At 45.4% G+C, this 25,343-nt stretch overlaps 1 protein-coding gene across 4 annotated transcripts in view; it reads left to right on the top strand.

Moving 5' to 3' along the window:
• vstm4b (V-set and transmembrane domain containing 4b) overlaps positions 1-18,130 on the top strand; it is a 38,210-nt gene extending 20,080 nt beyond the window's left edge. Inside the window, exons 3-8 of one of the 4 annotated variants that reach the window (XM_056770874.1) lie at positions 6,090-6,143; positions 11,221-11,328; positions 15,612-15,645; positions 15,772-15,893; positions 16,354-16,406; positions 16,530-18,130. In XM_056770874.1, coding sequence (XP_056626852.1) covers positions 6,090-6,143; positions 11,221-11,328; positions 15,612-15,645; positions 15,772-15,893; positions 16,354-16,406; positions 16,530-16,655 — 497 coding nt within the window. In that variant the 3' untranslated portion in view covers positions 16,656-18,130. Of the gene's footprint in view, positions 1-6,089; positions 6,144-11,220; positions 11,329-15,611; positions 15,646-15,771; positions 15,894-16,341; positions 16,407-16,529 lie in introns of all 4 variants that reach the window. The other 3 variants (XM_056770873.1, XM_056770875.1, XM_056770876.1) reach the window with 3 other exon arrangements.
• Positions 18,131-25,343: the final 7,213 nt, after the last annotated feature.

Below are 25,343 nucleotides of genomic sequence, written 5' to 3'. Positions count from 1 at the left end.
CCTACCCCCCAGGAGCCTCCTTGCACAGACACTGTGCAAAGTCAGGGAAGACTAACGTCTCCCCTCCACACTAAATGTCGCTATCGCCACTCATCACGACAGCACGACCTGGTCACCAGGTTCCTAAGGGGCGCATGAGGGCGGAATCCGCCTTATCTCCGGTCTGTACCCTCTTGGGACCCTAACGTGCGTCCTGGGGTGGCCTCTCTGGGCCCCTCAAGAGACCCTCGGAGGTTCCGATCTTCCTCACCTGACGAGTAAAACAGCCCTACTGATGGCGGTCGCTTCCTTCAAGAGGGTAAGGGACCTCAAAGCATTCTCTGTGTCCACGACCCAGTGCACCAGCCTTTGCTTGGAGACAGCCTTCCCCTTCTGCTGTCCTCCAACACAGACAAGGAGCTGGTCAGAGCTACTGAAGCTCTGCGTGTGGTCCAGGACACAACACGGATGGGGTTGGGTCTTCCTCCCCGATGGGGAGTGCCTGCAAGTCCACTACATAGTTACATAATAGAAATAGATATGGAAATCCCTTTAAGCAAGTCAGAAATAAAGGTATTAGTATGGAAAAAGCAATGGTAGAATGGCAAATTAAATAGAATAATAATTAAAAGGGCAATTTCTGTACAGCATAGTTAAGAAAGTAAGTCAAAAACAAGAAGTATAGGCGAATCAAGGAAAGAAGATGTGACATTTAATAGAGTAATGGTAAGACATTCTAATTTCAATAGTACACTTAAAATAATATGCATCCAAATGGACTCTGTGTTCAATGTCAAGTAGAGGAAACAATATTACATGTGATTCTAGAGTGTAGGAAGTATGAACAAGAAGGGTTTGATATGATAGAAGAAATGAAGAAGGATGGAGTTCAAGAAATAGATTTTGAGAATCTGATAATATGGACAAGTGAGAAAAATATTGGAATTTTCTTTGATTTTATAAAGGAAACTGGGTTTAAATATAGGATATAGATTAGAAATCTGCTCCACACCACGGAGTAATAGGTGGCAGCATACGTTGCATGCCAGCCGCCATTAAAAACCAAGAAGAAGAAGAAGGGTGTGGGCCTCATTATTCCTGGCAGCTGACTTCATCGGTGGTTACCATTGTCAGAGTGGGTAGTTGTTTCCCAATGGTGAGAATGTGTTCTTCCCTTGTTTTTCTCTTTGGGCTTTTGAAACATTGGCTAATAGACATGTGTCTAAGCCATAAAACGCTGCCGTAAACTGAATCATTGTCCCTGTTGCTCATCACGATATTGCATTTACATTTACATTTAGTCATTTGGCAGACGCTTTTATCCAAAGCGACTTACAGTGCACTTATTACAGGGACAATCCCCCTGGAGCAACATGGAGTAAAGTGCCTTGCTCAAGGACACACTGGTGGTGGATGCTGGGATCGAACCAGCAACCTTTGATTTACCAGTTCAGTGGTTTAACCCACTAGACCACCATCTATAGTAATTTGGGGAACCAGATGTGGACTTTGTAGACAGTCAGAACGTTGGTTGTTACATTTCATGTAATGTGTAGCATGGTTAGCTTCAATTAAATCGGTCCTAACATATGCACTTTGTAGACGTTGATCTTTGTTCATTGATGACATTACAATTGGAAATCTGTCTCACGTTCAGTTAAAGAACTCCGGTGTTCATGCTTTGAGCTGTACCGTGTCTAATTACGTATGTATGTTGTATGTTGGTGTGAGCATAAGCCAAGGGAGAATAATATGGCAGCGTAACATCTTGCTTTGTGTTTTAGGTGTTTATGCGAGTTCCACGGCCGCATGCTAACCGAAGGGTGGTTGCTTCGTACTCTTGTCACAGCGTTGCTGTTCTGTTTCCTGAGTGGGCATTTTCCCACGGTTCTAATGATTCTTGGTCTCGTCTTGGCCGATAAAGGGACAGTTCTATTTATTTTGTATTTTCTCCAAGGATGGATCTTTAGCTTGTTATTTCAGTTAAACTTTTGTTTAATTTATTTTTTACTTTTGTCTCTTTATATATTTTGTAAGATTATGTTTGAGAATTTGCATGCTGAGTTTAAATCAGTGTTGCTTGGCTGTAAAACCAGTGATCCTTTAGTTTCTCCTTTTTCTCAATTTTTGATTTATTTTTGTTTTGTTAATTTTCTTCTGTAAGATTTATGTAATTTATTGTACCCGTAAACATCGGTCGCCCTAAGGAGCAGATTGAATTTTTCGTACTCTTGTTTTGTTAGGATCTGAGTATCAGGGGGCAGAGAGAGGCCCTACTGATGGTGACAGGAGTGTGCCTTGTCTTCAATGAGTGCTGCGCTCTTAACTAACACCAAATTTTGTGTGTATATTTGGGCGTACGATTTGATTGTAGAGATTGTCCACTTTGGGGAACTTGTTCCAAGAGAGACTACCCCTGTTGGTAAACCCCGCAATCTGGCAAAATGGTTGAGATCTTCAGTTTGGTGTTTCCATTTTAAAGTGTTTTTAATTGTCAAACTTCATTTTTGTACCTTTTGGCCGATGTCTTTGACTCTTATGGTGATTTGGACATGTGCGTGCCTTTCTTTTCCCTAAAGGCATTTTTCCTTAATTCCTTGCATGAGTTTTCTAAGGTGCCATAGTCGGAAAGAGATTTTATTCATTTAATTAGTGCTTCCCGACCTCGTATTGCCATATGAAAAATACTTTTTGGTCAAATAAATGATGGGGAAATTTCCTCACATCACATGCCTGATGAGTCGTGCCTAACTCAAAACTTCTTTTGTATTGTATTTGGACATTTTTTTGCACATTAAAAACAGTCAGGAAAAACCTGAAAAAATATATTGTATATAAACTAATATACCACTCTATGTATCTCCCAATCTGCGAGTGCATGAGTCTCTCCTCATCGGCTTGCGGACAGCTTTCTTTAAAATGAGTGAATCCGCTCCTCGATCCCTCCCGCTTCACCCCCTGCGGGGCTCTGTGGGGACGAAGCAGCAGGGTAGAGGAACTAAGCGCTCGGGGAAGTGAGGCGTGCCTCGTCTTCTTCACAGAGAGAAAATTCACGGGTTTGTTTCTCCGAGGCGGACCAGCGTCCACCGGCATGCGTGGATGAATGGTTCCTGCTTCCCGGAGTTTCACAATGAACTCACCAGGTTATGGCGCGCCCCCTACTCGGCCCGTTTACAACCCTCGTCTTCCTCCACCCTCGCTGGACGTGCATTCTCGTCCGCCGGCCAAGCAGCTTCAGCACTGCATTCCATGGCAGTGCTACAGGTATACCAGGCCAAACACCTGCAGGGCATGGACGAGTACCGACATCGCGCCCTTCAAAGAGCTGTGGGGCATGACGGATGTTGCTCTACGCGCCACCAAGGCCACCGCCCAGGCGATAAGCAGATCGATGGCCAGTCTCATGGTGCTCGAGCGCCATCTGTGGCTGATGCTCACGGAGATCAAGGAGGCTGACAGGTCCCCTCCCTCAACGCTCCGATTTCAGCTGCCGGCCTCTTCGGACCGGCGGTTGAGGGTTTCACGGAACGTTTCACGGCAGTGCAGAAGTCTTCGCAGGCCATAAAGCACTTCCTGCCCAAGAGACCCGGATCCAGACATGTGTCGGCTTACCCTACCCAGCGCCAACTCAGCAGCGGGTGAAGGCCATGCCCCCCGCTGCTCAGGAGGCAACAGGAGCTGAGACGCGTCAACGCTCTCGCTCTGGGAGACGCTTCCCCCACCCTGCAGTGCCAGGGACCCCAGCCAAAGATCACGCTGGACCCTGCACCTCATGGACCATCTTGAGACCGAGGTGAGGAAGGGACGTGTCTCGCAAGCTGATCTTTTACAGATCTATTGGCCCGTTCCACCATACCATCTGACCAAGCATGATAAGGTGATGTCCGGGTTTTACGAAACCCAAGTCAGGAACACACTTCTGTCATGCATGATCAAGAGCTCTAAAAGTAAGTACATTGATGAAGGAGCCACAAATAGAGAAATAAATAGTTAATGTGAATGTTTAACGGAAAAAGCTGCATGCAAAAGTATTCATGTACCGAATTCTATATCTGTGTCAGCGGTTTTGGACTATATACATTAGCCAAATACAATACAAAAAAAATGGTTTAAATAGTAGTCAGTATGCAATCCCTGTGTGTCAGATCTTTTTTGATAGACAACTTTTTGTGTCCGTCTGTATTTGTAAACATGACATTCGGATGGGTTTTCAAGTCTTAAATATAGTGGCCATTAGCGATGTGCCAAATACAAATACGTTATTCAGAAAGGCTGATAACAACATGCATAATAATATAGTAGTAAAATAGTACAAAGTGGGGTAGACACCTATTGCTTCCCTTTGTGTTCTTATTAGTAGGGGTCAAGCAACGAAGTGGCGTAGACACCTACTGCTTCCGTTAGTGGGGGTCAAGCCACAAAGTGGTGTAGACACCTTTTGCTTCTGTTCTTATTATTCTGCTTCTTCTTCTGCCATGGAAGTCTATGGCAGCCCATAGAACCATACATGGGAAAATTGTGAAATTTGGAACACATATAGAGGACAGTCTAAACTGTTACCGTGGCAAATATTGAGTCTCTAACCCCATTCCATATCAAAAATATGAAAAAAATATTCCATAAAATTCATAACTCATGCCAATATAAATGCGCAATATGACGCCATTTTCCGCCATGAAACTGTTCCGCCATTTTTTTATTTTTCAAAAACCTACTTTTCGGACCCCGCCCTACAAATTTGTCAGATTTGCACAAAATTTGGTATGTAGCATCTGGAGACAGTAATGACAGAAATGTATTAAAATATTCTATCGAATGGTTCTTATATACAGCATCAACGAATTCTAAAGGCCAAGTGACACATTGTGACACTTTTGTGTATCGATATGAAACTTGTATCATGACGGGCACATCCTGTCTGCCTCATAAAGATTTGGTGTCAACACCACCTAGTGGTGAAAAGTTATAAGCAAGTATCTTTTGTTCTAACAGCTTTTCCCTGTGTTTTTAAAAATTGTTTTCATGTCCAAAATATTTTCCTCGGTCTGCAATTGTGGGTGTCGACCATTTGAATTTTTGTCGTAAAATGCTTCTATTGTGGACTTGCAGTTATTAAAGAACACCATCTTTTAAGAAGATATTAATAGCAATTTATTTTCATAATAAAAATTTATAATTTTAAGAGTTATAGAAGTTCTATTTGTTTGCTAAAGGAACAGAAGAGTAAAATGTAAAATACTTTACAAGGCATACATAGTCCTCAATTTAGATGAGCTCACAAAAATAGTTAACTGACAACTAGTAAATGTTTTATAACTACCTTAATTAATCATGAATTACAGCAGGAATGTGTGTTAAAAAAGCATTTATTGACAAATTAAGTAACTGTTACTTTATGTCAGAATAATAAGATGTATAAATGTGCATTCAAAGAGTTTATTAATCATTTACTTACACTTTCTAAATGATCTCATGAACCACTGACAACTCCTAACTAACTGGTTTGTAAGTAATGTAATCCTTAATTTAGAAATGATGAATTCATCCTTAATAAAGTATGAAAAGTTGATTATTAAGCATATTATATACATCCTTATGAATCAAGAACAACGCATTAATAGCTGTATTTATAAACTGCTTACTAATGTCAATTAATGTGGGGCCAATGCTTCATAAATGATTAATTAACTATGTACTGATGCTTAACTAATGATTCATAGCGTGCAGTTATCATAAAGTGTTACCAATATTTTTTGTCATATTCAGTTATGTCTTCAGCTAGCATTTTTTTTTTTACTCTTTAGTGGTCTGTTGCACACCCCATACGGAAGTTAAGCTTCCTCGGCACACAGCCAACTATGTTTATAGAACCAGCCTTACTGTTGTCAGCTGCTGCCCGTAGTTCTGGTTATTTCAGGGCTTCACAGTGGGTGTTAGACACCACAAACATGGAAGGAACAAAGAAGGAACGAATTCAGATAGAGGGAAAGCCTGCTGTCATCCCACAAACGATCTCCCCTGCAATTAACGTGATTAAAATACATGTGCTGTGTCATTATGAGGGTCTGGAGGCATAGTGATGAATTAGCAATTCTCTCTTCCTCTCACAGTCCATGTTTTCCCTGCTGACAGGCCAAAGGAGGAAATGTGGAGTCAGCTTGAAGGTAAACTACAAAACTGTGTGGACCCTTGTTGTATTGTACACTGGACATGATGTTCCCGATGCAATGAATACTCTGATGAAAAGGCAGGGGAAAGATTTTCTTTAAGGAATAGTCCATGCAAAAATGAAAGATGTCCTTAAAGCCACAATATTGAATCATTTTGTTATGAAATATCCAAAAATCATTAGCACAGTGTGATATATTTCATGCAGTTGTGAATGTCTTGGTTATGTCTGTAACCTCAGTTACCTGATGGAGGGAACGAGACGTTGTGTCGAGCCGACAGATGGGGTTTGCCCTTGATAATCTATCAACTCTGACTACTATAGAAGAGGCCAATGAAATTTGGCTAACAAAATTTGCATGCAGGTCTCCGCGCCGGGATATCCGGTATAAAAGGAAGACGGCGTGCAGCATTCATTTACCTTTTGTTCTGAAGAGCCTGAGAGCCTCTCATGACTACAGCAGAGGACGATACGTGTTGTGGCATAAGTGACAGATGGGGTTCCTATGGAAAATGCCACAACGCTGTATCGTGTCAGAATCTCTAGCGAAGCGACGGTTGCAGGCCTGGGCGTGTCAGCATGAGGCTTTCGCAAAACTGTAACCTGAGTAGCTAACCGCGAAGTGGAGGTCCACCTGGGGGAGATCATGGGTTACCAGGAGTGGGAACCATCTGCTGAGGATACATCAGACGGAACAGCCCACGGAGGGGGTGTTACAGATGTCCGGTAGCACTAGGTCCGGTTAGAGCTATCCGTGATAATTCATATGTTTTCCCGGCCTAAGGGGAAGGCTGCCCTGCCCAGCCGACCCCCGGGGATGCTTGCTTAGTGATGAATGGAATGCCTGTTCTTAACCAGTCTCTGTTTGGTGACAGCTTTCTCCTTCTGCTGTCCTCCAAAACAGACAGAGAACTGGTCAGAGCCCCTGAAGCTCTGCATGCGGTCCAAGTAGAGGCGCAGTATGTGAACTGAACACAACACAGATGGGGTTGGGTCTTCCCCATCCTGATGGGGAGCGCCTGGAAGTTCACCACTTGGTCCCGGAAAGGGAGTCGTTGGAACTTTGGGCATGTATCCGGGCCTGGGTCTCAAGATACTCGGAGAGTTGCCATGGCTGAGTTCAAGGCAATCTAGGGACACGGAGAATGCTTGAAGGTCCCCTACCCTCTTGAAGGAAGCGAGCGCCATCAGGTGGGCCGAGGTGAGAAAGATGGGAACCTCCAAGGGGCTCAAAGGGGGGCCAGGAGAGGCCCACCAGGGCCACATTAAGGTCCCAAGAGGGTATGGAGCGGAGGCGAGGCGGATTCCGCCTTATCGCACCCCTTAGGAACCTGGTGAACAGGTCTTGCTGCCCTAGAGACTTTCCATCAACTGAGCCGTGACGAGTGGCGATAGCGGCTACATACACCTTCAGTGTGGAGGGGGAGATGTTTGTCTCCAGACTCTAATGTAAGAAGGACAACACAATCCCGATGGAGCACCTCCGTGGGTCTTTTTGTTGAGAGATACACTAGGACGAGAAGAGGCGCGCCATTTATAGGCGTATAACCGCCTAGTAGATGGGGCCCTAGCCTGAGTGATGGTTTCACAGCCCACAACTCTAGGCAATTGATATGCCAGGGCAGGTGGGGGCTGTCCAGCGCCATGCTACTGCGTGCCCATTGCACACTGCACCCCACCCCTGCAGGGAGGCGTCTGTCGTCACCACAACGTGCCTCGTAACCTGCCCAAGTGGAAACCCAGTCTGGAGAAAGGTCATGGAAGACCAGGGGTTTAGGGTGCGTCGGCAGAGGGACATTATCACCATGCTCCTGCTGCCGGTTTGCCACGCTCTACACGGAACTCGACTCTGAAGCCAGTGTTGGAGCTGTCTCATGTGCATCAACCCAAGGGGTATTACCCCCACCGAGGACACCATGTTGTTTCTGGGGGACCTCTGGCTGCAGTTGCGCCGGCATGGTGACAGAGTTCCATGCCGAGAAAGAGGATGTTCTGCACCGGGGAGAGCTTGCTCTTTTCTCGGTTAACCTGTAGTCCCAATCGATCTAGGTGCCGGAGCACCAGGTCCCTTTGTGCACACAACAGATCTCGCGAGTGTGCTAAGATAAGCCAGTCGTCAAGATAGTTCAGTACCCGCACACCTTTCTGCCTGATGGGAGATCTTCGTGAAGACCCGTGGAGACAGGGGCAGACCGAAAGGGAGGAAGGTCTTCATGTCAGGGTCGCATCTTGCGAGAAGGTTGCTGACAGGGTGGAGGTTTCCCCCTCGATTTCCTCTTCCGGGGTGCAGCCTGTGCTGGGGGCACAGGAACCAGAGCTGATGTTGAAGGGGTCCTGGGCTGTTGGGAAGCAGAGAAGGCGAGATCTCTGAGGCCTCTGGACGGCCGAGTCGTGACGCGGTAGGATGTGGCTAATCGCCTCTGTCTGCTTCTTCACCGTCTTGAAAGGCTGAGCACTCAACGGTGTCACCAAACAGCCAACCCTGCGAGATGGGTGCATCGAGAAAGGGACATTCTCGGTGTCACTCATCTGCGCAAGGTTCAGCCAGAGGTGTCTCTCATGAACCACTAGTTTGGACATCGTCTGACCCAGGGCCCGTGCCATCACCTTGGTAGCCCATAGTGCGAGGTCAGTTGTGACACGGAGATCCTGCATTATACCCGGGTCGGCCTTACCCTCGTGGAGCTCTCTTAATGCCTTGGCCTGGTGGACCTGCAGGATGGCCATGGCGTGAAGAGAGGAGGCAGCCTGGCCCCCAGCAGTGTAAGCCTTCAACAACGGTGATGCCGTAGTTTTACACGCTTTGGACGGTAGGTGTGGACGATTCCTCCAGGTGCCAGCCGTCTGCGGGCACAGGTGCACCGCAACCGCACGTTCCACCTGGGGGATATTGACGTAGCCTTTGGCTGCCCCACCATCGAGGGAAGTAAGGGAGCCGGAGCTGGTTTGACTGGAGCGAGCCGTGAGTGGAGCACTGCAAGTCTTACACAGCTCCAAATGCACCTCCGGGAATAATAGCGCTGGGGTTGGGCGCGGCTTTGCACCGCACTCCGCCCCCAGGAACCATGTATCCAGCCGCGAGCTTTTGGGAGGAGTCAGTGGTGTGCACTGCAACCCAATACTCGCGGCTGCCCAGGTGAGCATGGCTGACATATCCATGTTTGCTTCCTCGTGAACTCGACCCCCCTTGGGGGAGAGGTCGGAGTCTTCAGAGTCGGATGCCAGCAAGTCTCCCTCCGATGCTGCGAGCGACATCTCATCGTCGTTACGCATCGTTTCCGAATGCATGCCTGAGGATTTGGATGGTTTGCCACCGTCGGTAGGGGTACGGTCAGAAGAGCGAGGCGGGGTGCGAGCGGCCCGTGACCACTTGGCTGGCGGGTTTACGCTTGCAGAGGTCCCCATATCACTAACGCTGGCCTTAGCCACCGAAGTCACAGCCCAGGTAGCAGACGAAATGGTGGCTGGTTCCCGGAAGCCACCCCATGACCGCAACTTCTGGATGACCATCTGGGCGGGCAAGATGTGTCAACGAAAGCTGCTTCAGTGTGCTGGACGCCCAGACACCTGATGCAGCTATCGTGTCCGTCCCCCACCTCGATGAGGGTGCCGCCCAAGAGAGCAGCGGGACATGCCGCGCTGGAGTATGCTCAGTCCTGAAAAGGACTTTTGGAAAATCTCTCTAACACCTCTGGAACCGGCGAGACGCCCAGGGGAAGGTCGCTGCAGGTTGGGATGATCCGCTGCTCCTACGTCCTAGATCCGGCAATGTAGTTGAAGAATTCTTTGATTTGTCCGTAGTCATGAGGGATGGCTTTGAAGAACAAAAGTTAAATAAATGCTGCACGCCGTCTTCCTTTAATTCCGGATACCCGAGGTTGGAGACCTGCATGCAAATTTCATTAGTCAAATTTCATTGGCCTCTTCTATAGTAGTCAAAGTTGACAGGTTCTCAAGGGAGAACCCCATCTGTTGGCTCGACACAACGTAGAGAGACCGACAGAAAGCGAACTTACATTATCTCAAATGTTCCCAAGAATGTGCAAATCCAGAGAAATTCCTATAGAAAATAATGTGCCATCCCTTGTCTCCCTTGTATTTGTCGCATATCAGTGACTTAAATCTGCCGCTCCCCACTACCCTCAGCTTCCGGTTGTAGAAACTAAAGCAACACGCAAATGCGGAAGTGGTTATGCAACTTCTGGGGAGCATAATTGACAGGTTATTAATGCACATTTTGTTATGGTACACAAAATACTCATGCACAGAGTATTTGTATAGTTATGAATGTATTTACCCTATGAAATACAGTATATGTAGCACAAAAATATGTTAAAAAAAAATGTAACTTTACTTGTAAATACTGTCGGTTCGTTCAAGTTTACTTTTTAAACGACGACTGTATGACTGTTTTAAACATGTAAATCTGTGTAGCATTACACTACCAAATCAATTGACAAAGTCTAATATCATTCGCGGGCACACGTATTACATTCCACGTTTCTTGCAAGCTAATTCGTCACGATGACATAAAATAAAATGACCTCGTCCGTGAACATGATGGGCGATCTGCATGCGCCTATGGATGGTGAAAACGGCATGTCCTATAATTCCAATCTCCTACATAACGTTATTTAGCTTCCCCTTTTGTTGTTGTTTCAAAAGTGCACCATCTAGCGGTACAAATATTCCATATTGTGGTTTTAACTTGTACTGGAGGCTAATGGAACACAAAAAGTTAATTTACTATACTACTACTTTTTTATTATTAAAGTGAATGAGAACCGGGGGCTGAACAAAAGGACAAAAACTATATTAATAAACATTATCTAATTGAACGGTTAATTCACTTTAATTGTATGTAAAAGAAGAAAGCAAATCATTCAAACTGGGAAAAACATAAAAGTGTTTACATTTAATATTGGGTTAAGTATTCCTTTAAATCAGTCTGTTGTTTTCACAGTAGGCCAAAATCATTAAGTCCCTTATTGCCTGGATATTGGTAAATGTACAAAACACAGAAAAATAAAATATATCAAACTCGTGTTGTTTTCCTTGTGTGTGTATTTCAGATGTGTATTTGTGTACCGTGCTAGTCTGTTGTGTTGGACTGTTGTGCATGTGGATGTTCACAGTAGCTGTGAGTTGTCAGTATCTGCAGAGGAAGGAACATTTAAAAGGTATGAACCTTTAATTTCCTGATTTCATAAAATGTATTTTCCCATAAGTTACGGAGTGCATGCTGGTTTGTTTTTACACTGCTCAAAAATATAAGGGAACAGCTAAATCACACTTTATTAGATCTCAATGAGCAGAATATCCAATATACTTCTATACTTTGCATAACGTTGCGAGAACAAAATAATGCGACAATGGTTAAAGAAAGCCAAAACCATAAACACATTCAGGGCTAAAATTACAGTATCATCACTTTAAAATATGATAAGACTGGCTAATTAATTATGTTTTAATTTCCGTAATTATGTTTTAATTTAGAGTGGGGGAGGGACGCAAGAGCGTCTCACTGCAGTGCTCTCACAGGGTTAATTTTCCAGCTGCCTTGACCAAGGCCGTTGCTGGATCCAGGGAGCCGAAAAGATAAGATTGCGATTTGTTTAGTCGGGAAACCGTATTCCAAGATGTCACGGCAACCCTCATTGTCAATTGTCAATTCTATCTCCTATACCATTAATTTTCCTTTCCATAGCTGTTAAGATCTCCCTGATAACAACCATATCTCGATTAATAGTCTTAGTCTCAATGCTGACTGCTCTTCCCACAGCTTCAATCGATACGGGCAGCCTTATGAGGCTTTGGACAGCTTTTCCCGTTTTATGAATTCTTCGATAACCCAGGGCAAAGCCTAATCCAATCACCACAAGACCTGTTATCATGGTTCCAAATAGGTAGATATCTTCGACGTCCTCCACGGAAAGAGCCGCCAGACACACGATCCGCCATCTCTCCCACGCGTCCATCGTGTAGTCTCCCTGAACCCAGTTTTTCTCGTCAAGAAAATGGTGTCAATTGCGTTGAGAGACCAGTTGATCAGATCCATAATTTTCCAAGTTTGGAGGGCAGTTCAGAGAGAGTCTCTCAATAGATGAGACGAGATGAGACAAGAGACAAAAGCAGGGAAAAATAAGGGCAAGGACGGGGAGTGAAAAAAAATGTGACCGCCTCCGCAAAGAGCCAAACGAGAAGGTTTACCCAATGCAGCAGAATCAGCCATAATGGCCCCCCTAATACATCCGTCCATCAAATGATCAGTGGAGTCGTATTCTAACTCTTAAGAGGGACAATATCCAGTCCTCAGATAGTAACCCTCGATGCACGGTAATGCTTGAGAGCAGGTAACGAGATGAGCAGTAGAAGTGACGTGTTCGTGAGCAGTTACACAGAATCAAACACATGTGAATACAGGTGAACATGTATTATCTAAAAACTACGGTGCACTTAATTAATAACATATAGTACATATACTTTGCCTAAATAAATTGCCGGAAAGTCAACACACAAGGGGGAAGAATTCATCAAGAATTCATCAGTCAGCCATTAAATCTAGAAAATTAGTTGTAGGGGATTCTATAAGGAAGAGTGTTATTTAAGCACTATTCTTCACCAAATGTGTAAGGATTAACATGACCTTTGATCATAATTATGAGTAATATATTCTCCACCACCCTTTGAAAGGGATAAAAATATCAACCTAAATTGGGATGAATTTAATTAATTATGATAAATTATACTTATCTGGATCAAATTCATGATTTGGGGAAATCACTTAGCATTACGAGCAGGTAGCAATAATCTGCACGTTAAGGGACTCCGGATTATGAGCATGAACTACAAAAAACATCACTTGTGAAAAAAAACAGCACTTTATTACCTAGACTGGACAAATACTAATACAACATACACAGAGAGAAGAACAGAGCATGGATTTATGGCACTATTTGATATTCAGAAGAACAATAGCCTGAACAAAAAATCAGTTCCCTTTCTGTCGGTCTCTTGACGTTGTGTCGAACCGACAGATGGGGTTCGCCCTTGAGAACCTATCACTTCGACTGGTTTTGAAACAGGCCAATGAAATTGGCGAAGGAAATTTGCATGTCGGACTCCGCCCCCGGATATCCGGGTATAAAAGGGAGACGGCGTGCTGCATTCATTCACCTTTTGTTCTTCGGAGCCTTCGCTTATGACTGAACAGCAGATCTACAGATATTCAAGCAAAATACTGCTGTATTCTACGACGTGATGCATCGGACTGTAAAGAGCAAATTTCTTCAGCGTGGCATGTCCGGCTGCTCGGGGAGCCGTTGTCGATCAGTTCTGCCCGCACTGCGGGCGGTTCTCGATTCAGACGTTGCATCACGGGCGGCTGTATTCCACGGGACTCAGCCGCCACCTTGTCTGCTTCCCGTTCCGTGACAGCAGTGGCTAGACCCTGCCTTCCGCTACGGCGAGCAGCCAGGGTGATGTGAGGATTACTGTGAGCGCTAATCCATCAGCCACTGGCTCGTAGACCGTTCGCACCTCGTCTTGTCTGACCATCTCGTTCCTCAACCACGTATCGGAAACGGTGCATGATGATGAGATGTCCCTTGCAGCATCGGGGGGTGACTTACTGGCATTTGACTCTCATGATTCCTTGCAGCTCCCTCCTCCGGGAACGAGCTCAGGAAGAAGAGGATGTCGAAATGTCAGCCATGTTTTCCAGGGCCGCCGCGAGCATTGGGTTGCAGTGCACCGCACTGCCTCTCCCAGTGCTCGCGGCCAGATACATGGTGCCTCGGGGTTGAGCGCGGCTCCAAACCACGCCCGCCCCTGGTGCTGTGTTTCCCGGAAATGCATGACAAATTCAGTAAGACCTGCAAACGCCCCCTTTTTTCGGCGCGTACACATCAAACTAGTTCTGCCACCCTTTCTTTTCCTTGATGGTGGGGCAGCTAGAGGATACGTCAATGTCCCCCAGGTGGAATGTGCTGTCTCGGTGCACCGCAGATGGCTGCCACCTCAATCTAGACTCCCGTCCAAAGCATGTCATGGCGAAAGGCAACGTTGAGTATACTCAGCAGCCCTCAGCACTCTCAAATCGACAGTTTGTGAGCTGCATCGCAAGGCAGGTAAGTCAGCAGAGGCTATCTCCTCCCCGGGGGCCTCCCCATGCCAAGTGCTCCGCACTGCTAGCTTTCAAACCACCTCCCGCAGGGGAGATGAAGCTGATCATACCCCTAGTTCCCCTGTCACGGTCCCTGGGCGCTTGGCTCGAGCTTCCCACACCGTCACAGTGGCTACGGCAAATGATCCGTCTGTTAGTTGCAGATTAGGGGTAGATGCCCTGGCGACTAGCTTGCTGGTTGGGTAAAGGGTGTTTTTCTTATATTTAAGAAATATAACTAGTTATTGGGTGTCTAATCGTCCTCAGTCACAACCTGAACATGTATTAGGTTACAGGTAGACTAGTTAATGGGGGGGGTGAATAGCATGCAAGAGGAATACATATATATATATATATCTATATTAGTTTGGACAGTTTATCGTGGCCACTTTTAGAGGATACCCTTCTAAGGTGTGTTTGTGTTATCCAAGCCATCTGCTGTCTCTCAACATGGGAAAGGGCTTAGTTCTCCACATGCAGTCCCTTTAAAGTCAGGGTTGAGAATTATAAACTGTCCAGCTGGGGTTGAGGTGAGATAACCATTTGGGAGCGATGGTTAATCTTTCCTTTCCCCTTTTTTTAGGGTTTTAGGGTTTAGGAAAATGTGTCCCCTGCTGCCTCTGGAGTGTGGCTCTTAGAGAGAGAGGAACTTTACATGACCCCTTTGATCCAACATGTGGCCAGGCTAAAGCTCTACAGCTAATGAGCTAATTATTTTTTAAAATATAAAAAAAGAATTTTAGACCAGTTGGAGTTTTTGTAATAAGCCTGCAGGGCAGCCATCTAATAGTGCGTTACAGTAATCTAGTCTTGACAGTCTATGGTGCTATTTCATGGCTTCGGATACATGTGTTTCCAGAGGTTCTCAACTAGATTTAGGTCTGGGGAACATGAGGGCCAGTCATTGTCATCAATGCCTTCATCATCCAGAAACTGCATACATACTCTTGTCACATGAGGGCACCAGGAGGCTCTGCACTGCACCCGCATAAGATCTGACAATAGATCTGAGGATTTCATCTCGATAGGTCATAGCACTTGGAGGTCTGTGAGACCCTCAGAGGATGGTCCTCTCCAGACCACCCTCGCTGTTGGACCTCCAGTGTACCTGTTGTCACATTTATTTGCACAAAAACATGTAAAAATGGTTCACAATCCCTTATGCTTCCTTACCGGGTTGATTGATATTCCTGAAGGTTAACTGACTTGGTGTTAAGCTATGATGATTAAGTGTTCCCTTAATTTTTTTGAGCATAGTACATTTGACATGATTACTTTTCCATATGCTCTTTTTATTAGAAAATTATCATTTGGTCAAGAGTTCACAAAACAGGTGAGAACACATTCTATATATGGTTATCATGTTCATGGTAGCACATGAAAGGTCCTTGGTTTTGACAATATATATTGAGAGGAACAGCTGTCTTCACAAATTAAAGTGTTTTGTGTGTGTGTGCAGCTCAGGTGAGACAGTCACGATTGTTGTTGGTCTGTCTCCGGCTCTTCCCAAAAAAGAAAGAAAGTACAAGAAAAAGAAATGCGTGGAGCAGCCAGATGTGCCTCCAGAGATACCGGCTAAAGGTAACAATCCCAAAAATAATCTCCAGTTTAGCTTCCTGCCAAACTTTTAACCAGTTAATTAAAATGGTTTACACCACAGTAACTCTATAATAAAAGGTTGAAGAGTACCTAGCATATGGTTTTTTAGGCCCTACTTTGGTTTATGGAGTGTCCGACAACAAGTTTATGTACATACAATGTGTTTAAACACTATAATGTCGTAATAATAGGCAGTTAATCGTACCTTATTTCTTGACTGACTCTCAAATGATTCGTTCCGCAATTCATCCGTCTAGGCCCCGCCTACCCGCTAACCTTGTGTCATGTGATTGGTCAGATGGTGTAGTAGAAAATGTCATTTTCATGATCTCATGCTACCTACTCTTAAAATAAAGACTTCAAGTCAGGAAAACATGACATTATTGTATTGTTGCTTTAAAATCATAATAAATCTCATTCTCAATCTCAGTCCCTATTTCAGATGCAATGTGGGTGCCAAAGCTTTTAAAACCTCAATGCAGAAAAGTGGTTTTGGTAAGAAATAATAAATCCTTTTTTTAAATACAAACTTTCATTATGTTACAGAGATTGCTATTTAAAAAAGATATGCATGTGAAATGTATTCATCCTCCACTGTTTCACCTTCTGACTCAATAGCCCCAAATTGCAGAGGAGATTCTGACATATGCTGAACTTGAACTAATGAAGCCACTACCTGATGCTAAAACTGCAAAGACAGGAACTGTGTACGCTCAGATACTCTTTGAGGATAAGCCAGTGTAGCATTAAACCATTTACTTGTTAGAAAATTATTATTTATAATACAATACTGCTTTGATGTTGTTCTTTTTTTTTAATAAACATTTTTACTTTCAGACACTACCTATCATAAATTGTTAACATTGTATGTGAATTTCTTTCTATCTATGTCGATATTTACATAGGCAACAAATGGGGAATAGAACTACAATCGGAAACAACTACAATCAGAAACCCATCTCTAGTACAAATATGAGCCTCCTACTCAAAATGTCTTCAACTTTGGTTAGTGCATAGAGATGGGAAAACATCAACAAATATTTCTCATTCATATTTACAAGAAATCACATTCATGTCTCTTAGTAAACTAACATTTGTGACCCTGGACCGCAGTCACAAGTAGCACGGGTAAATTAGTAGCAACATACCATGCATGTTTGTATCTCCTCTTTGCTCTGCCTCTCTGAAACGTGCTGATATTTTAAATTAGTTAAGTTAATTGCTTATGTGTAAAGCAAAAAAGTTGAAATATTTTATTGGCTATATTTCCAACGGCAGAAATCCTTCCTGTTTGGCTATAAGGATTAAGGTTAGCCAGAGTTAAACGTAAACTTTTTTTTTTTTTTTTCCTTTAAGGGAATGTCTTTTTCCAACATTCCCTTATGAGGTTGTCATTGTCTCTTTCTCTCAATAAGTAATGGTCTGGCTTTTTTGGAAACTAACTTGGTATTAGCACCTATTTTATTATTGGTCTTGAATGACACATCGCCCAAATGCTCCCTGAAGTCGCTTTGTATGTATATGACAATGTATATTTAACTTAAGATGGCTAGGTGTTTTTTTCAGTTTATTTTTCATAAAGGAAACACTTCGTTGTATTTACACCTGTTGTTCCGGATTTAATAATAACTAGAATAGCCTGTATGTTTCCATTTAAAACTGCTGTCTTTGTCATTAAAAAACATTATACTATAATAACACAAAAAATCGGCCTTGCGCTCACTATGAACGGCACCTGGTACTGTATGTAATCCTTATAAATGTACTATTGTACTACTGTATTATACTATTATGCCACTCAATTTTACAATATTACAACGTGTTATATGTTGCAAGCATCTCGTGTCTGCGTCTGTGTTTCCCGCCCTTTTTGTCTCATTAGCCTTCCCATTTGTGTTTCATTACCCACACCGGCCCCTTGTTAATTATCCTGTGTTTGTTCCCCTTTAAAAACATCCTTGTGTCCATTGTCCTGTGCTCGTTCATTGTTCGCTGTATGCTGTATGCTGTAAGCTGTAAACTGTACCTTGTTTATATTGTGACCTACCTTGTCAAGTTCTTGTTACCTCGAGTATAGTCTAGTGTTGTCCTTAGTGTTTATTTTCTGAGTCTAGTTAGTCCGTGTCCGCATTATCATTATTATTTATCTGGTCTGTTTTCCCCCTCGTGGGTTTTGTTTTACCTTTTGTAGAGTCTTGTCTTGTTATAATAAATATCTGTTTAACCCGTAAATCCCTGTGTCTGTCTGGAATTGGGTTCTTCCTGTCAAACCCCTTGCAATCTGTGACAATTAACAATCAAGTGCTCTAAACGAATTAACGCATTATATTAACATGTTGGTAGGAATGCCAGCTGTATTTTTGTATTGCAATTAACAAATAACAGCACATCATTAATAATGCAGGAACCTTACTTCCTTTTACTCCAATTACAGTGGATGGTGGAAGTGTCTAAACAAAGTTCCATTCAAAGTCTTTAAGTTTTCTCAGAATAGAGGAAACCTGTGGGTTCACAGTAGTGTTCCGGTGTCCCCCCAGAAGAGCTGGAGGAAGTGTCTAGGGAGAGGGCTTGCTTAGACTGCTGCCCCCATGACCTGGCCCAGGATAAGTGGAAGAAAATGGATGGATAGATAGACCAAAATTGCAATTTTATACTACAGTCATCGTACTTCAGTGACAAAATGTGGGTCAACGATAATTTCCATTTTGTCTTTAACTATATATTCTGCTAGAAAAATAAATCACATATACGTGTGTACTCTTAGGTGCTCAACCAAGGCTGCATAACATGAATGCAAGTTATGCATAAATCTTGTTATTTAAAAAAAAATTATTTTGGAAAACAAAGAAATATTCATTAAGTAATAGTGAAGTTGAGTTGTAATATTTGGTGTAAACAATTGTTAACTGTGGAAGATCAACATTCTGTAAAAAAAGCTTTCTGTTCAAAATTGAAATATGAAATACTAAAAGGGTTTTGGTGTAAAATTTCATGTCGTGTATTTTTTAATGTTCTGAAGGACATTACTATATAAATCTAAACTAAACTAATAATAATATGTATATTATTATTAATTATTAGATAATAATAGAAACAAAACGATAACAATTTACACCTGTTGACCACCTGACAATGATACTGGGTAAAACCCATATGTGGAACTTTCAATTGCACCCTTAAAGGTTTTTTGAGACCTCAAAATGACCCATAAGTGCGAAGGCCCATTGAACAGTGCTGTAAGATATGGCAACTTCATGGGTCCATAACTCCAAAATGCTACAGTAAAAATGTCTGTTTTTTGGCTAGACTGTAGTCAAGGATACTGGGTATAACCCCTATGTGGAACTTTCAACGCACCCTTGAAGGTTTTCGAGATGTAGCACCTCAAAATGTCCCATAAGTGCGAAGGATCATTGAACAGTACTGTGAGATATGGGAACTTCATGGGTCAATAACTCCCAAATGCTACAGTTAAAATGTCTGTTTTTTGGCTAGATGGTAGTCAAGGATAATGGGTATAACCCCTATGTGGAACTTCCAACTCAGCCTTAAAGGTTTTTTGAGATGTAGCACCTCAAAATGACCCATAAGTGCGAAGACACAGTGAACAGTACTGTGAGATATGGTAACTTCATGGGTCAATAACTTCAAAATGCTACAGTAAAAAGATCATTTTTTTGGCTAGATGGTAGTCACGAATACTGGGTACAACCCCAATGTAGAACTTCTAGCGCACCCTCAAAGAAAGTCGAGATATGGCACCTTGAAATGTCCCAAAGGTTTATTGGCCATCATACCGTTTTGTGACATATGGCGACTTTATGGGTCAATATCTCCAAAATGCTACACTTAAACGTCTCGGTTACACGTTGTATCGAGCCGACAGATGGAGTTCGCCCTTGAGAACCAATCAACTCTGACTACTATAGAAGAGGCCAATGAAATTTGGCTTATGAAATTTGCATGCCGGTCTCCGCCTCCGCATATCCGGTATAAAAGGATGACGGCGTGCAGCATTCATTTACCTTTGGTTCTGAAGAGCCTGAGAGCCTCTCACGACTACAGCGGAGGACGATACCTGTTGTGGCGGATGCCAGTCCTCCATGTTGACACGCAGGACGTGGGCTGACACCGGGTTTACGCTTAGGGGGTAGCCCAACCCGCAGCTCTACTAATGTCTGCCAGTGTCGCGACTCTGACCAGTGGCCAGGAGGTGGCTATACTCCGTGTGGAGTGAGCCCACACTGCCATTGGGTATGCTTGTGATAGGTATGCCGCCGTGGCGGCATCCACAATCCAGTGCGCCAGTCTCTGTTTGGAGACAGCTTTCCCCTACTGCTCTCCTCCAAAACGGACAAAGAGCTGGTCAGAGCTGAAGCTCTGCGTGCGGTCCAAATAGAGAGTGTGCGTACTGGACACAACACGGATGGGGTTGGTTCTTCCTTCGGGTATGGAGCGGAGACGAGGCAGATTCCACCTTCTCACTCCCCTTAGGAAACCTGGTGACCAGGTCATGCTGCCCTAAAGAGTTTCCATCAACTGAGTCGTGACGAGTGGCGGTAGCGACTACATACACCTTCAGTGTGGAGGGGGAGATGTTAGTCTCCAGTCTCTTGCATGAAGGACAACACAATCCCGAACGAGCACCTCAATGGGTCTTCTTGTTGAGAGAGACACCAGGACGCCATTAAAAAGCGTATAACCGCCTAGTAGATGGGGCCATAGCCTGCGTGATGGTCTCCGCCACAGAGGGGGGGTAGCCAACTCAGGATCTCCTTGTCCCGTCTAGAGACCAGACATGGAGGTTCCAGAGGTCTGGTCTGGGATGCCAGAACGTGTCCTTCTCCTGAGAGAGCAGGTCCTCCGTCAGGGGAATGGGTCAGTGGGGAGTCGTTGCCAAGAGCATCACCTCTGAGAACCAAGTGCAGTTGGGCCAAGCGGCGCAACCAATAACACTTGGTGCTCCTCTTCCCTGACAATGCACAGTGTCTGTGCAATGAGGCTCATTGGGGGGAAGGCGTACTTCCGCTTGTCCCGCGGCCAGCTGTGTGCATGGGCATCTGTGCCGACGGGGACCTCGGACAGGGAGTACCAAGCGGGAAATGGGTGGTGTCACGGCAGGCGAATAGGAGTACCTGGGCATACCCGAAAAGCATCCAAATGAGCTGGACTGCGTGGGGGTGGAGTCGCCCCTCTCCGCGAGGCGTATACTGACGAGAAAGCGCATCGACTGTCTGGTTCAGGTTGCCTGGGATGTGTGTGGCCCGCAGGGAGCAGATCACCTGTTGACTCCACCGGAGGAGGCGTTGGGCAAGTCGTGTTAGCTCCCATGAGTGTGAGCCACCTAGACGATAGATGTACGCCACGGCTGTTGTGCTGCGAAAAGCAAGTTCTTGTCCTGCACGAAAGGCCGTAGTCTCCTCAGTGCAAGTAGCACAGCCCACAACTCTAGGCAATTGATATGCCAGCGCAGGCGGGGGCCCGTCCAGCGCCCCGCTACTGCGTGCCGGTTTCAAACTGCACCCCCACCCCTGCAGGGAGGCCTCCTTCGTCACCACAATGTGCCTCGACCTGGCCAAGTGGGAGTTCAGTCCGGAAAATGGTCACGTAAGACCAGGTGGTTAGGGTGCGTTGGCAGAGGGGCGTCATCACCATGTGCCTGCTGCCGGTGTGCCACGCTCTCCTCAGAAGTCGACTCTGTAGCCAGTATTGGAGCGGTCTCATGTGCATCAACCCGAGGGGTATTACCCCGCCAAGGATGCCATGTGTTCCATGAGCTTCTGAAAACTGTTTTAGGGGGACTGCTGGCTGCCTGAAGTGTTCCAGGCAGTTCAACACCGACTGGGCGCATACTGCGGACAGTCTCACCGTCATTGTGACAGAGTTGAGATCCATGCCGAGAAAGAGGATGCTCTGCACCGGGGAGAGCTTGCTCCTTTATCGGTTGACCTGTAGTCCCAAACAATCTAGGTGCCGGAGCACCAGGACCCTTTGCGTACACAACAGATCTTGCGAGAGTGCCAGTCTTCGAGATCGTTTATTACCCGCACACCCGCACATGACACACAACTGTTAAACCTGCTGAACATCTTGGCTTGAGGGACGAACTCGATGCCTGTTTCGCCAGAAGGGTGGCGACCTCTGCCCGAAGTATGGAGTCTTTCCTGCCTCTGACAGAGTTGGAGAGGATGCCCCGAACTTGGGAGGGTTTCTGGCAAACTGGATCGAGTAGCCAAGACGGACCATCCTCAGTAGCCACCGACTCAGTGTGGGCATCTCTCAAGCTCCCAGGGACTGAACAAGGGGACAACGGGGACGGTCTGCTTCACCATTCCCACTGGGAGTTGTTTGTCAGCTGGCGGATCTAACCACGTCTCGCGGGGGGGACCCCGGAGGGAAAGTTGGCTCTGTCGACTTACCTGCCTGGCGGAACGGCTGCACACACTGTCGGTTTGAGAGTGGTGGCTGCTGTCGTGTGTGTTCGACCTCATGCATCGCCAAGACGTGAGGTCGGATTGCCGAGCTTAGTCCAGTGGATTGTGGGATCGGCTGCAAAGAACACCCGGGGAGAACGGAAAAACTCTCATTATGAGTAAGTGGGCGCTAGGCCCTGAAAAGGGCCCGGTTTTGGTGACGAGGCAGGAACCGTCCCATACCGACTGATCAGAGACGTGACTGTGAAGGTCGCGCCCGATGTTGTTCTCCCTGGGGTCTTCCGTCAGTGTCACTTCTTACGAGAAGGTTGCTGAGGGGGTGGAGGTTTCCCCCTCGACTTCTGCTTCTGGGATGCCGCCTGTGCTGGGGGAACAGGCACCGGAGCCGATGTCGAAGGGTTCCTGGACTGCTGGGAAGCAGATGTCGCACGAGATCTCTGAGGCCTCTGTGCACCCGAGTCGGCTCTGTCTGCTTCTTCACCGTCGAGAATGCTGAGAAAAGTCCTCGACGGTGTCAAACAGCCCTCCCTGGAGATGGGTGCATCGAGAAAGCGGACTTTCTCAGTGTCACTCCTCTGTGCAAGGTTCAGCCAGAGATGTCTCTCCTGGACAACTAGCGTGGACATCGTCCAACCCAGGGCCTGTGCCGTCACCTTGGTCGCCCTTAGAGCGAGGTCAGTGGCGGTACGGAGATCCTGCATTATACCCGGCCTTACCCTTGTGGAGCTCTCTTAACGCCTTGGCCTGGTGGACCTGCAGGATGGCCATGGCGTGAAGAGAGGAGGCAGCCTGGCCCGCGGCAGCGTAAGCCTTCGACACCAGTGATGCCAAAGTCTTACACGCTGTGGACGGTAGGTGTGGCCGATTCCTCCAGGTGGCAGCCGTCTGCGGGCACGGGTGCACCGCAACCGCACGTTCCACCTGGGGGATATCAACGTAGCCTTTGGTTGCCCCACCATCGAGGGAAGTGAGGGAGCTGGAGCTGGTCTGACTGGAATGAGTCGTAAGCGGGGCACTCCAAGTCTTACACAGCTCCTCATACATCCCCCCAGGAACCATTTATACAGCCACGAGCGCTGGGGAGGAGGCAGTGGGGTACACTGCAACCCAATGCGTGGGCTGCCCGGGTAAGCATGGTCGACATCTTGACGTCTGCTTCCTCCTGAGCTCGACCACCCTTGGGGGGGAGCTGCTCGGAGTCTTCAGCGTCGGATGCCAACAAGTCTCCCTCCGATGCTGCGAGCGACATCTCATCTTCATCACGCATCGTTTCCGAATACGTGGCCGAGCATCCAGATGGTCTGCCACCGTCGGTTGGGGAACGGTCAGATGAGCGAGGCAGGGTGTGGGCGGCCCATTAGTGCTTGGCTTGCGGATTTACGCTCGCAGAAGTCCCCATATCACCAACGCTGCTAGCCTTAGCGGACCGCGTGGCCGTAGCCACCGAGGTCACAGCCCGTGTATCAAACGAAGTGCTGACTGGTTCCCGGAGAAATTTCATTGGCCTCTGCTTAAGGTGAGTTAACAGTGTTATCAGTGAGTTAGGTAAAAGCTTTTTTAAAGAGATGAGTCTTGTTTTAAACTGACTGAGTGTCAAATACTATGGATTAGCCTTTTGCCGTGGGTGTGCCAGTTCAGGAGTGAAGTTTACCTGCTGGGCTGGCCGCGTTTTTTAAGCCTGGGCTCTGTGCAGAGAAACACAGGGAGTAGAAGTGGTAGGAGTATTAAATTTGCATTGAAAACTTACCACAGATTTGTGAGCATCAGCCCGGGATGTTTCCAGCGCTGTTTTACGTTCTTGCAGCCATGCCTGCTTCTTCACAGCCTCCAGTTCCTACAGCACCGACTGAAGCTCAAGTGTTTCCTCATCTGCACTCAGAGGTACACATCTCAACATACATTTGAAACATTTGCCACTAGTAATGTAAAAGGCTTAGGGCTAATAGCGAATGATCAAATAAAAATTAATGGGATAAACTTAAGGATAAGTTTTACCCTTGGTAAAACAACAATTAAAAACATAAATCTAAAGATATAACAAGAATACAAGATATATTACGAATAAATTTGAAGGAGCTCCCAAATTATCAACCCTATCCACCTGTGCAGTCGAGATTACATGGCTTGGTATGTATCAGGGCAGGTTGGTCCAAGTATGTTTAGCCAAAAAAATATTTTGTTTATTTAGTATGCAGCCCCTCAACAAGCAGGCTCAGCTTCTGATTTATTGATCCTCAGTTTGTCATCCAAATCAGCATCTGTCAAGCTTGTGAATCAACACAGGGTGAATAATCTGTTAAGGGCAAACATGCAAAGAAAATCGTCAAAAAGAGTGGCATGCATTAGTAATACACGAAATAAGACAACTATTTTCCCTTATAATTTATTTTGTATCAATGGCTATTTAAATGCCAAATTATAGAAAAATTATAGAATGAACGTCCTAGATCAACAAGGAAATAATATATAGTCTAAAAAATATATAGTCTAAAAATAGTCAACAGCGTAGAATATGATTTAATGTTGCATAATTTTGGAGCATTGCGAACCAATTTAACTCTTTCAAATACAGCGCATTCCTGCTAACATCACTCATCCCCTGGCCTCTTGGTCTGTGCAAACCTGACTGTATGTCACTAGCACAATTTATTTGGGGCTCTAGCCCCGATTATTTGTAATCTAGCCCTGAATGTTCGGGCCTAGAAATATAATAATAGGAATTAAGTAACTGGACGTTTAAAATTCGCTGCAGACGCTGTGTACACGATGTTGACTGCAACCTCTCTCATACGCGCAGAGTCTGACACACACAGGCACACACATACACACACCAAGTTACTGATTTCAACCTATCCCTAGAACATCACCATGCAGTTGAGCTGCTCAACAAAATAAAATATAACAGTGTGTGGGTAGAGAAGACTACAGAATGGCAATGATGTGTGCCAAGAAACAGCAAATCTTATTTCATTTTGGAAGAAGACGAAGGTATTAACTA

This window comes from Triplophysa dalaica, chromosome 17 (genome assembly GCF_015846415.1).
Source record: "Triplophysa dalaica isolate WHDGS20190420 chromosome 17, ASM1584641v1, whole genome shotgun sequence".
Lineage (NCBI taxonomy): Eukaryota > Metazoa > Chordata > Actinopteri > Cypriniformes > Nemacheilidae > Triplophysa > Triplophysa dalaica.
Note: the sequence above shows the minus strand (reverse complement) of the source record. Positions and strands in the feature narration are given on the sequence as shown.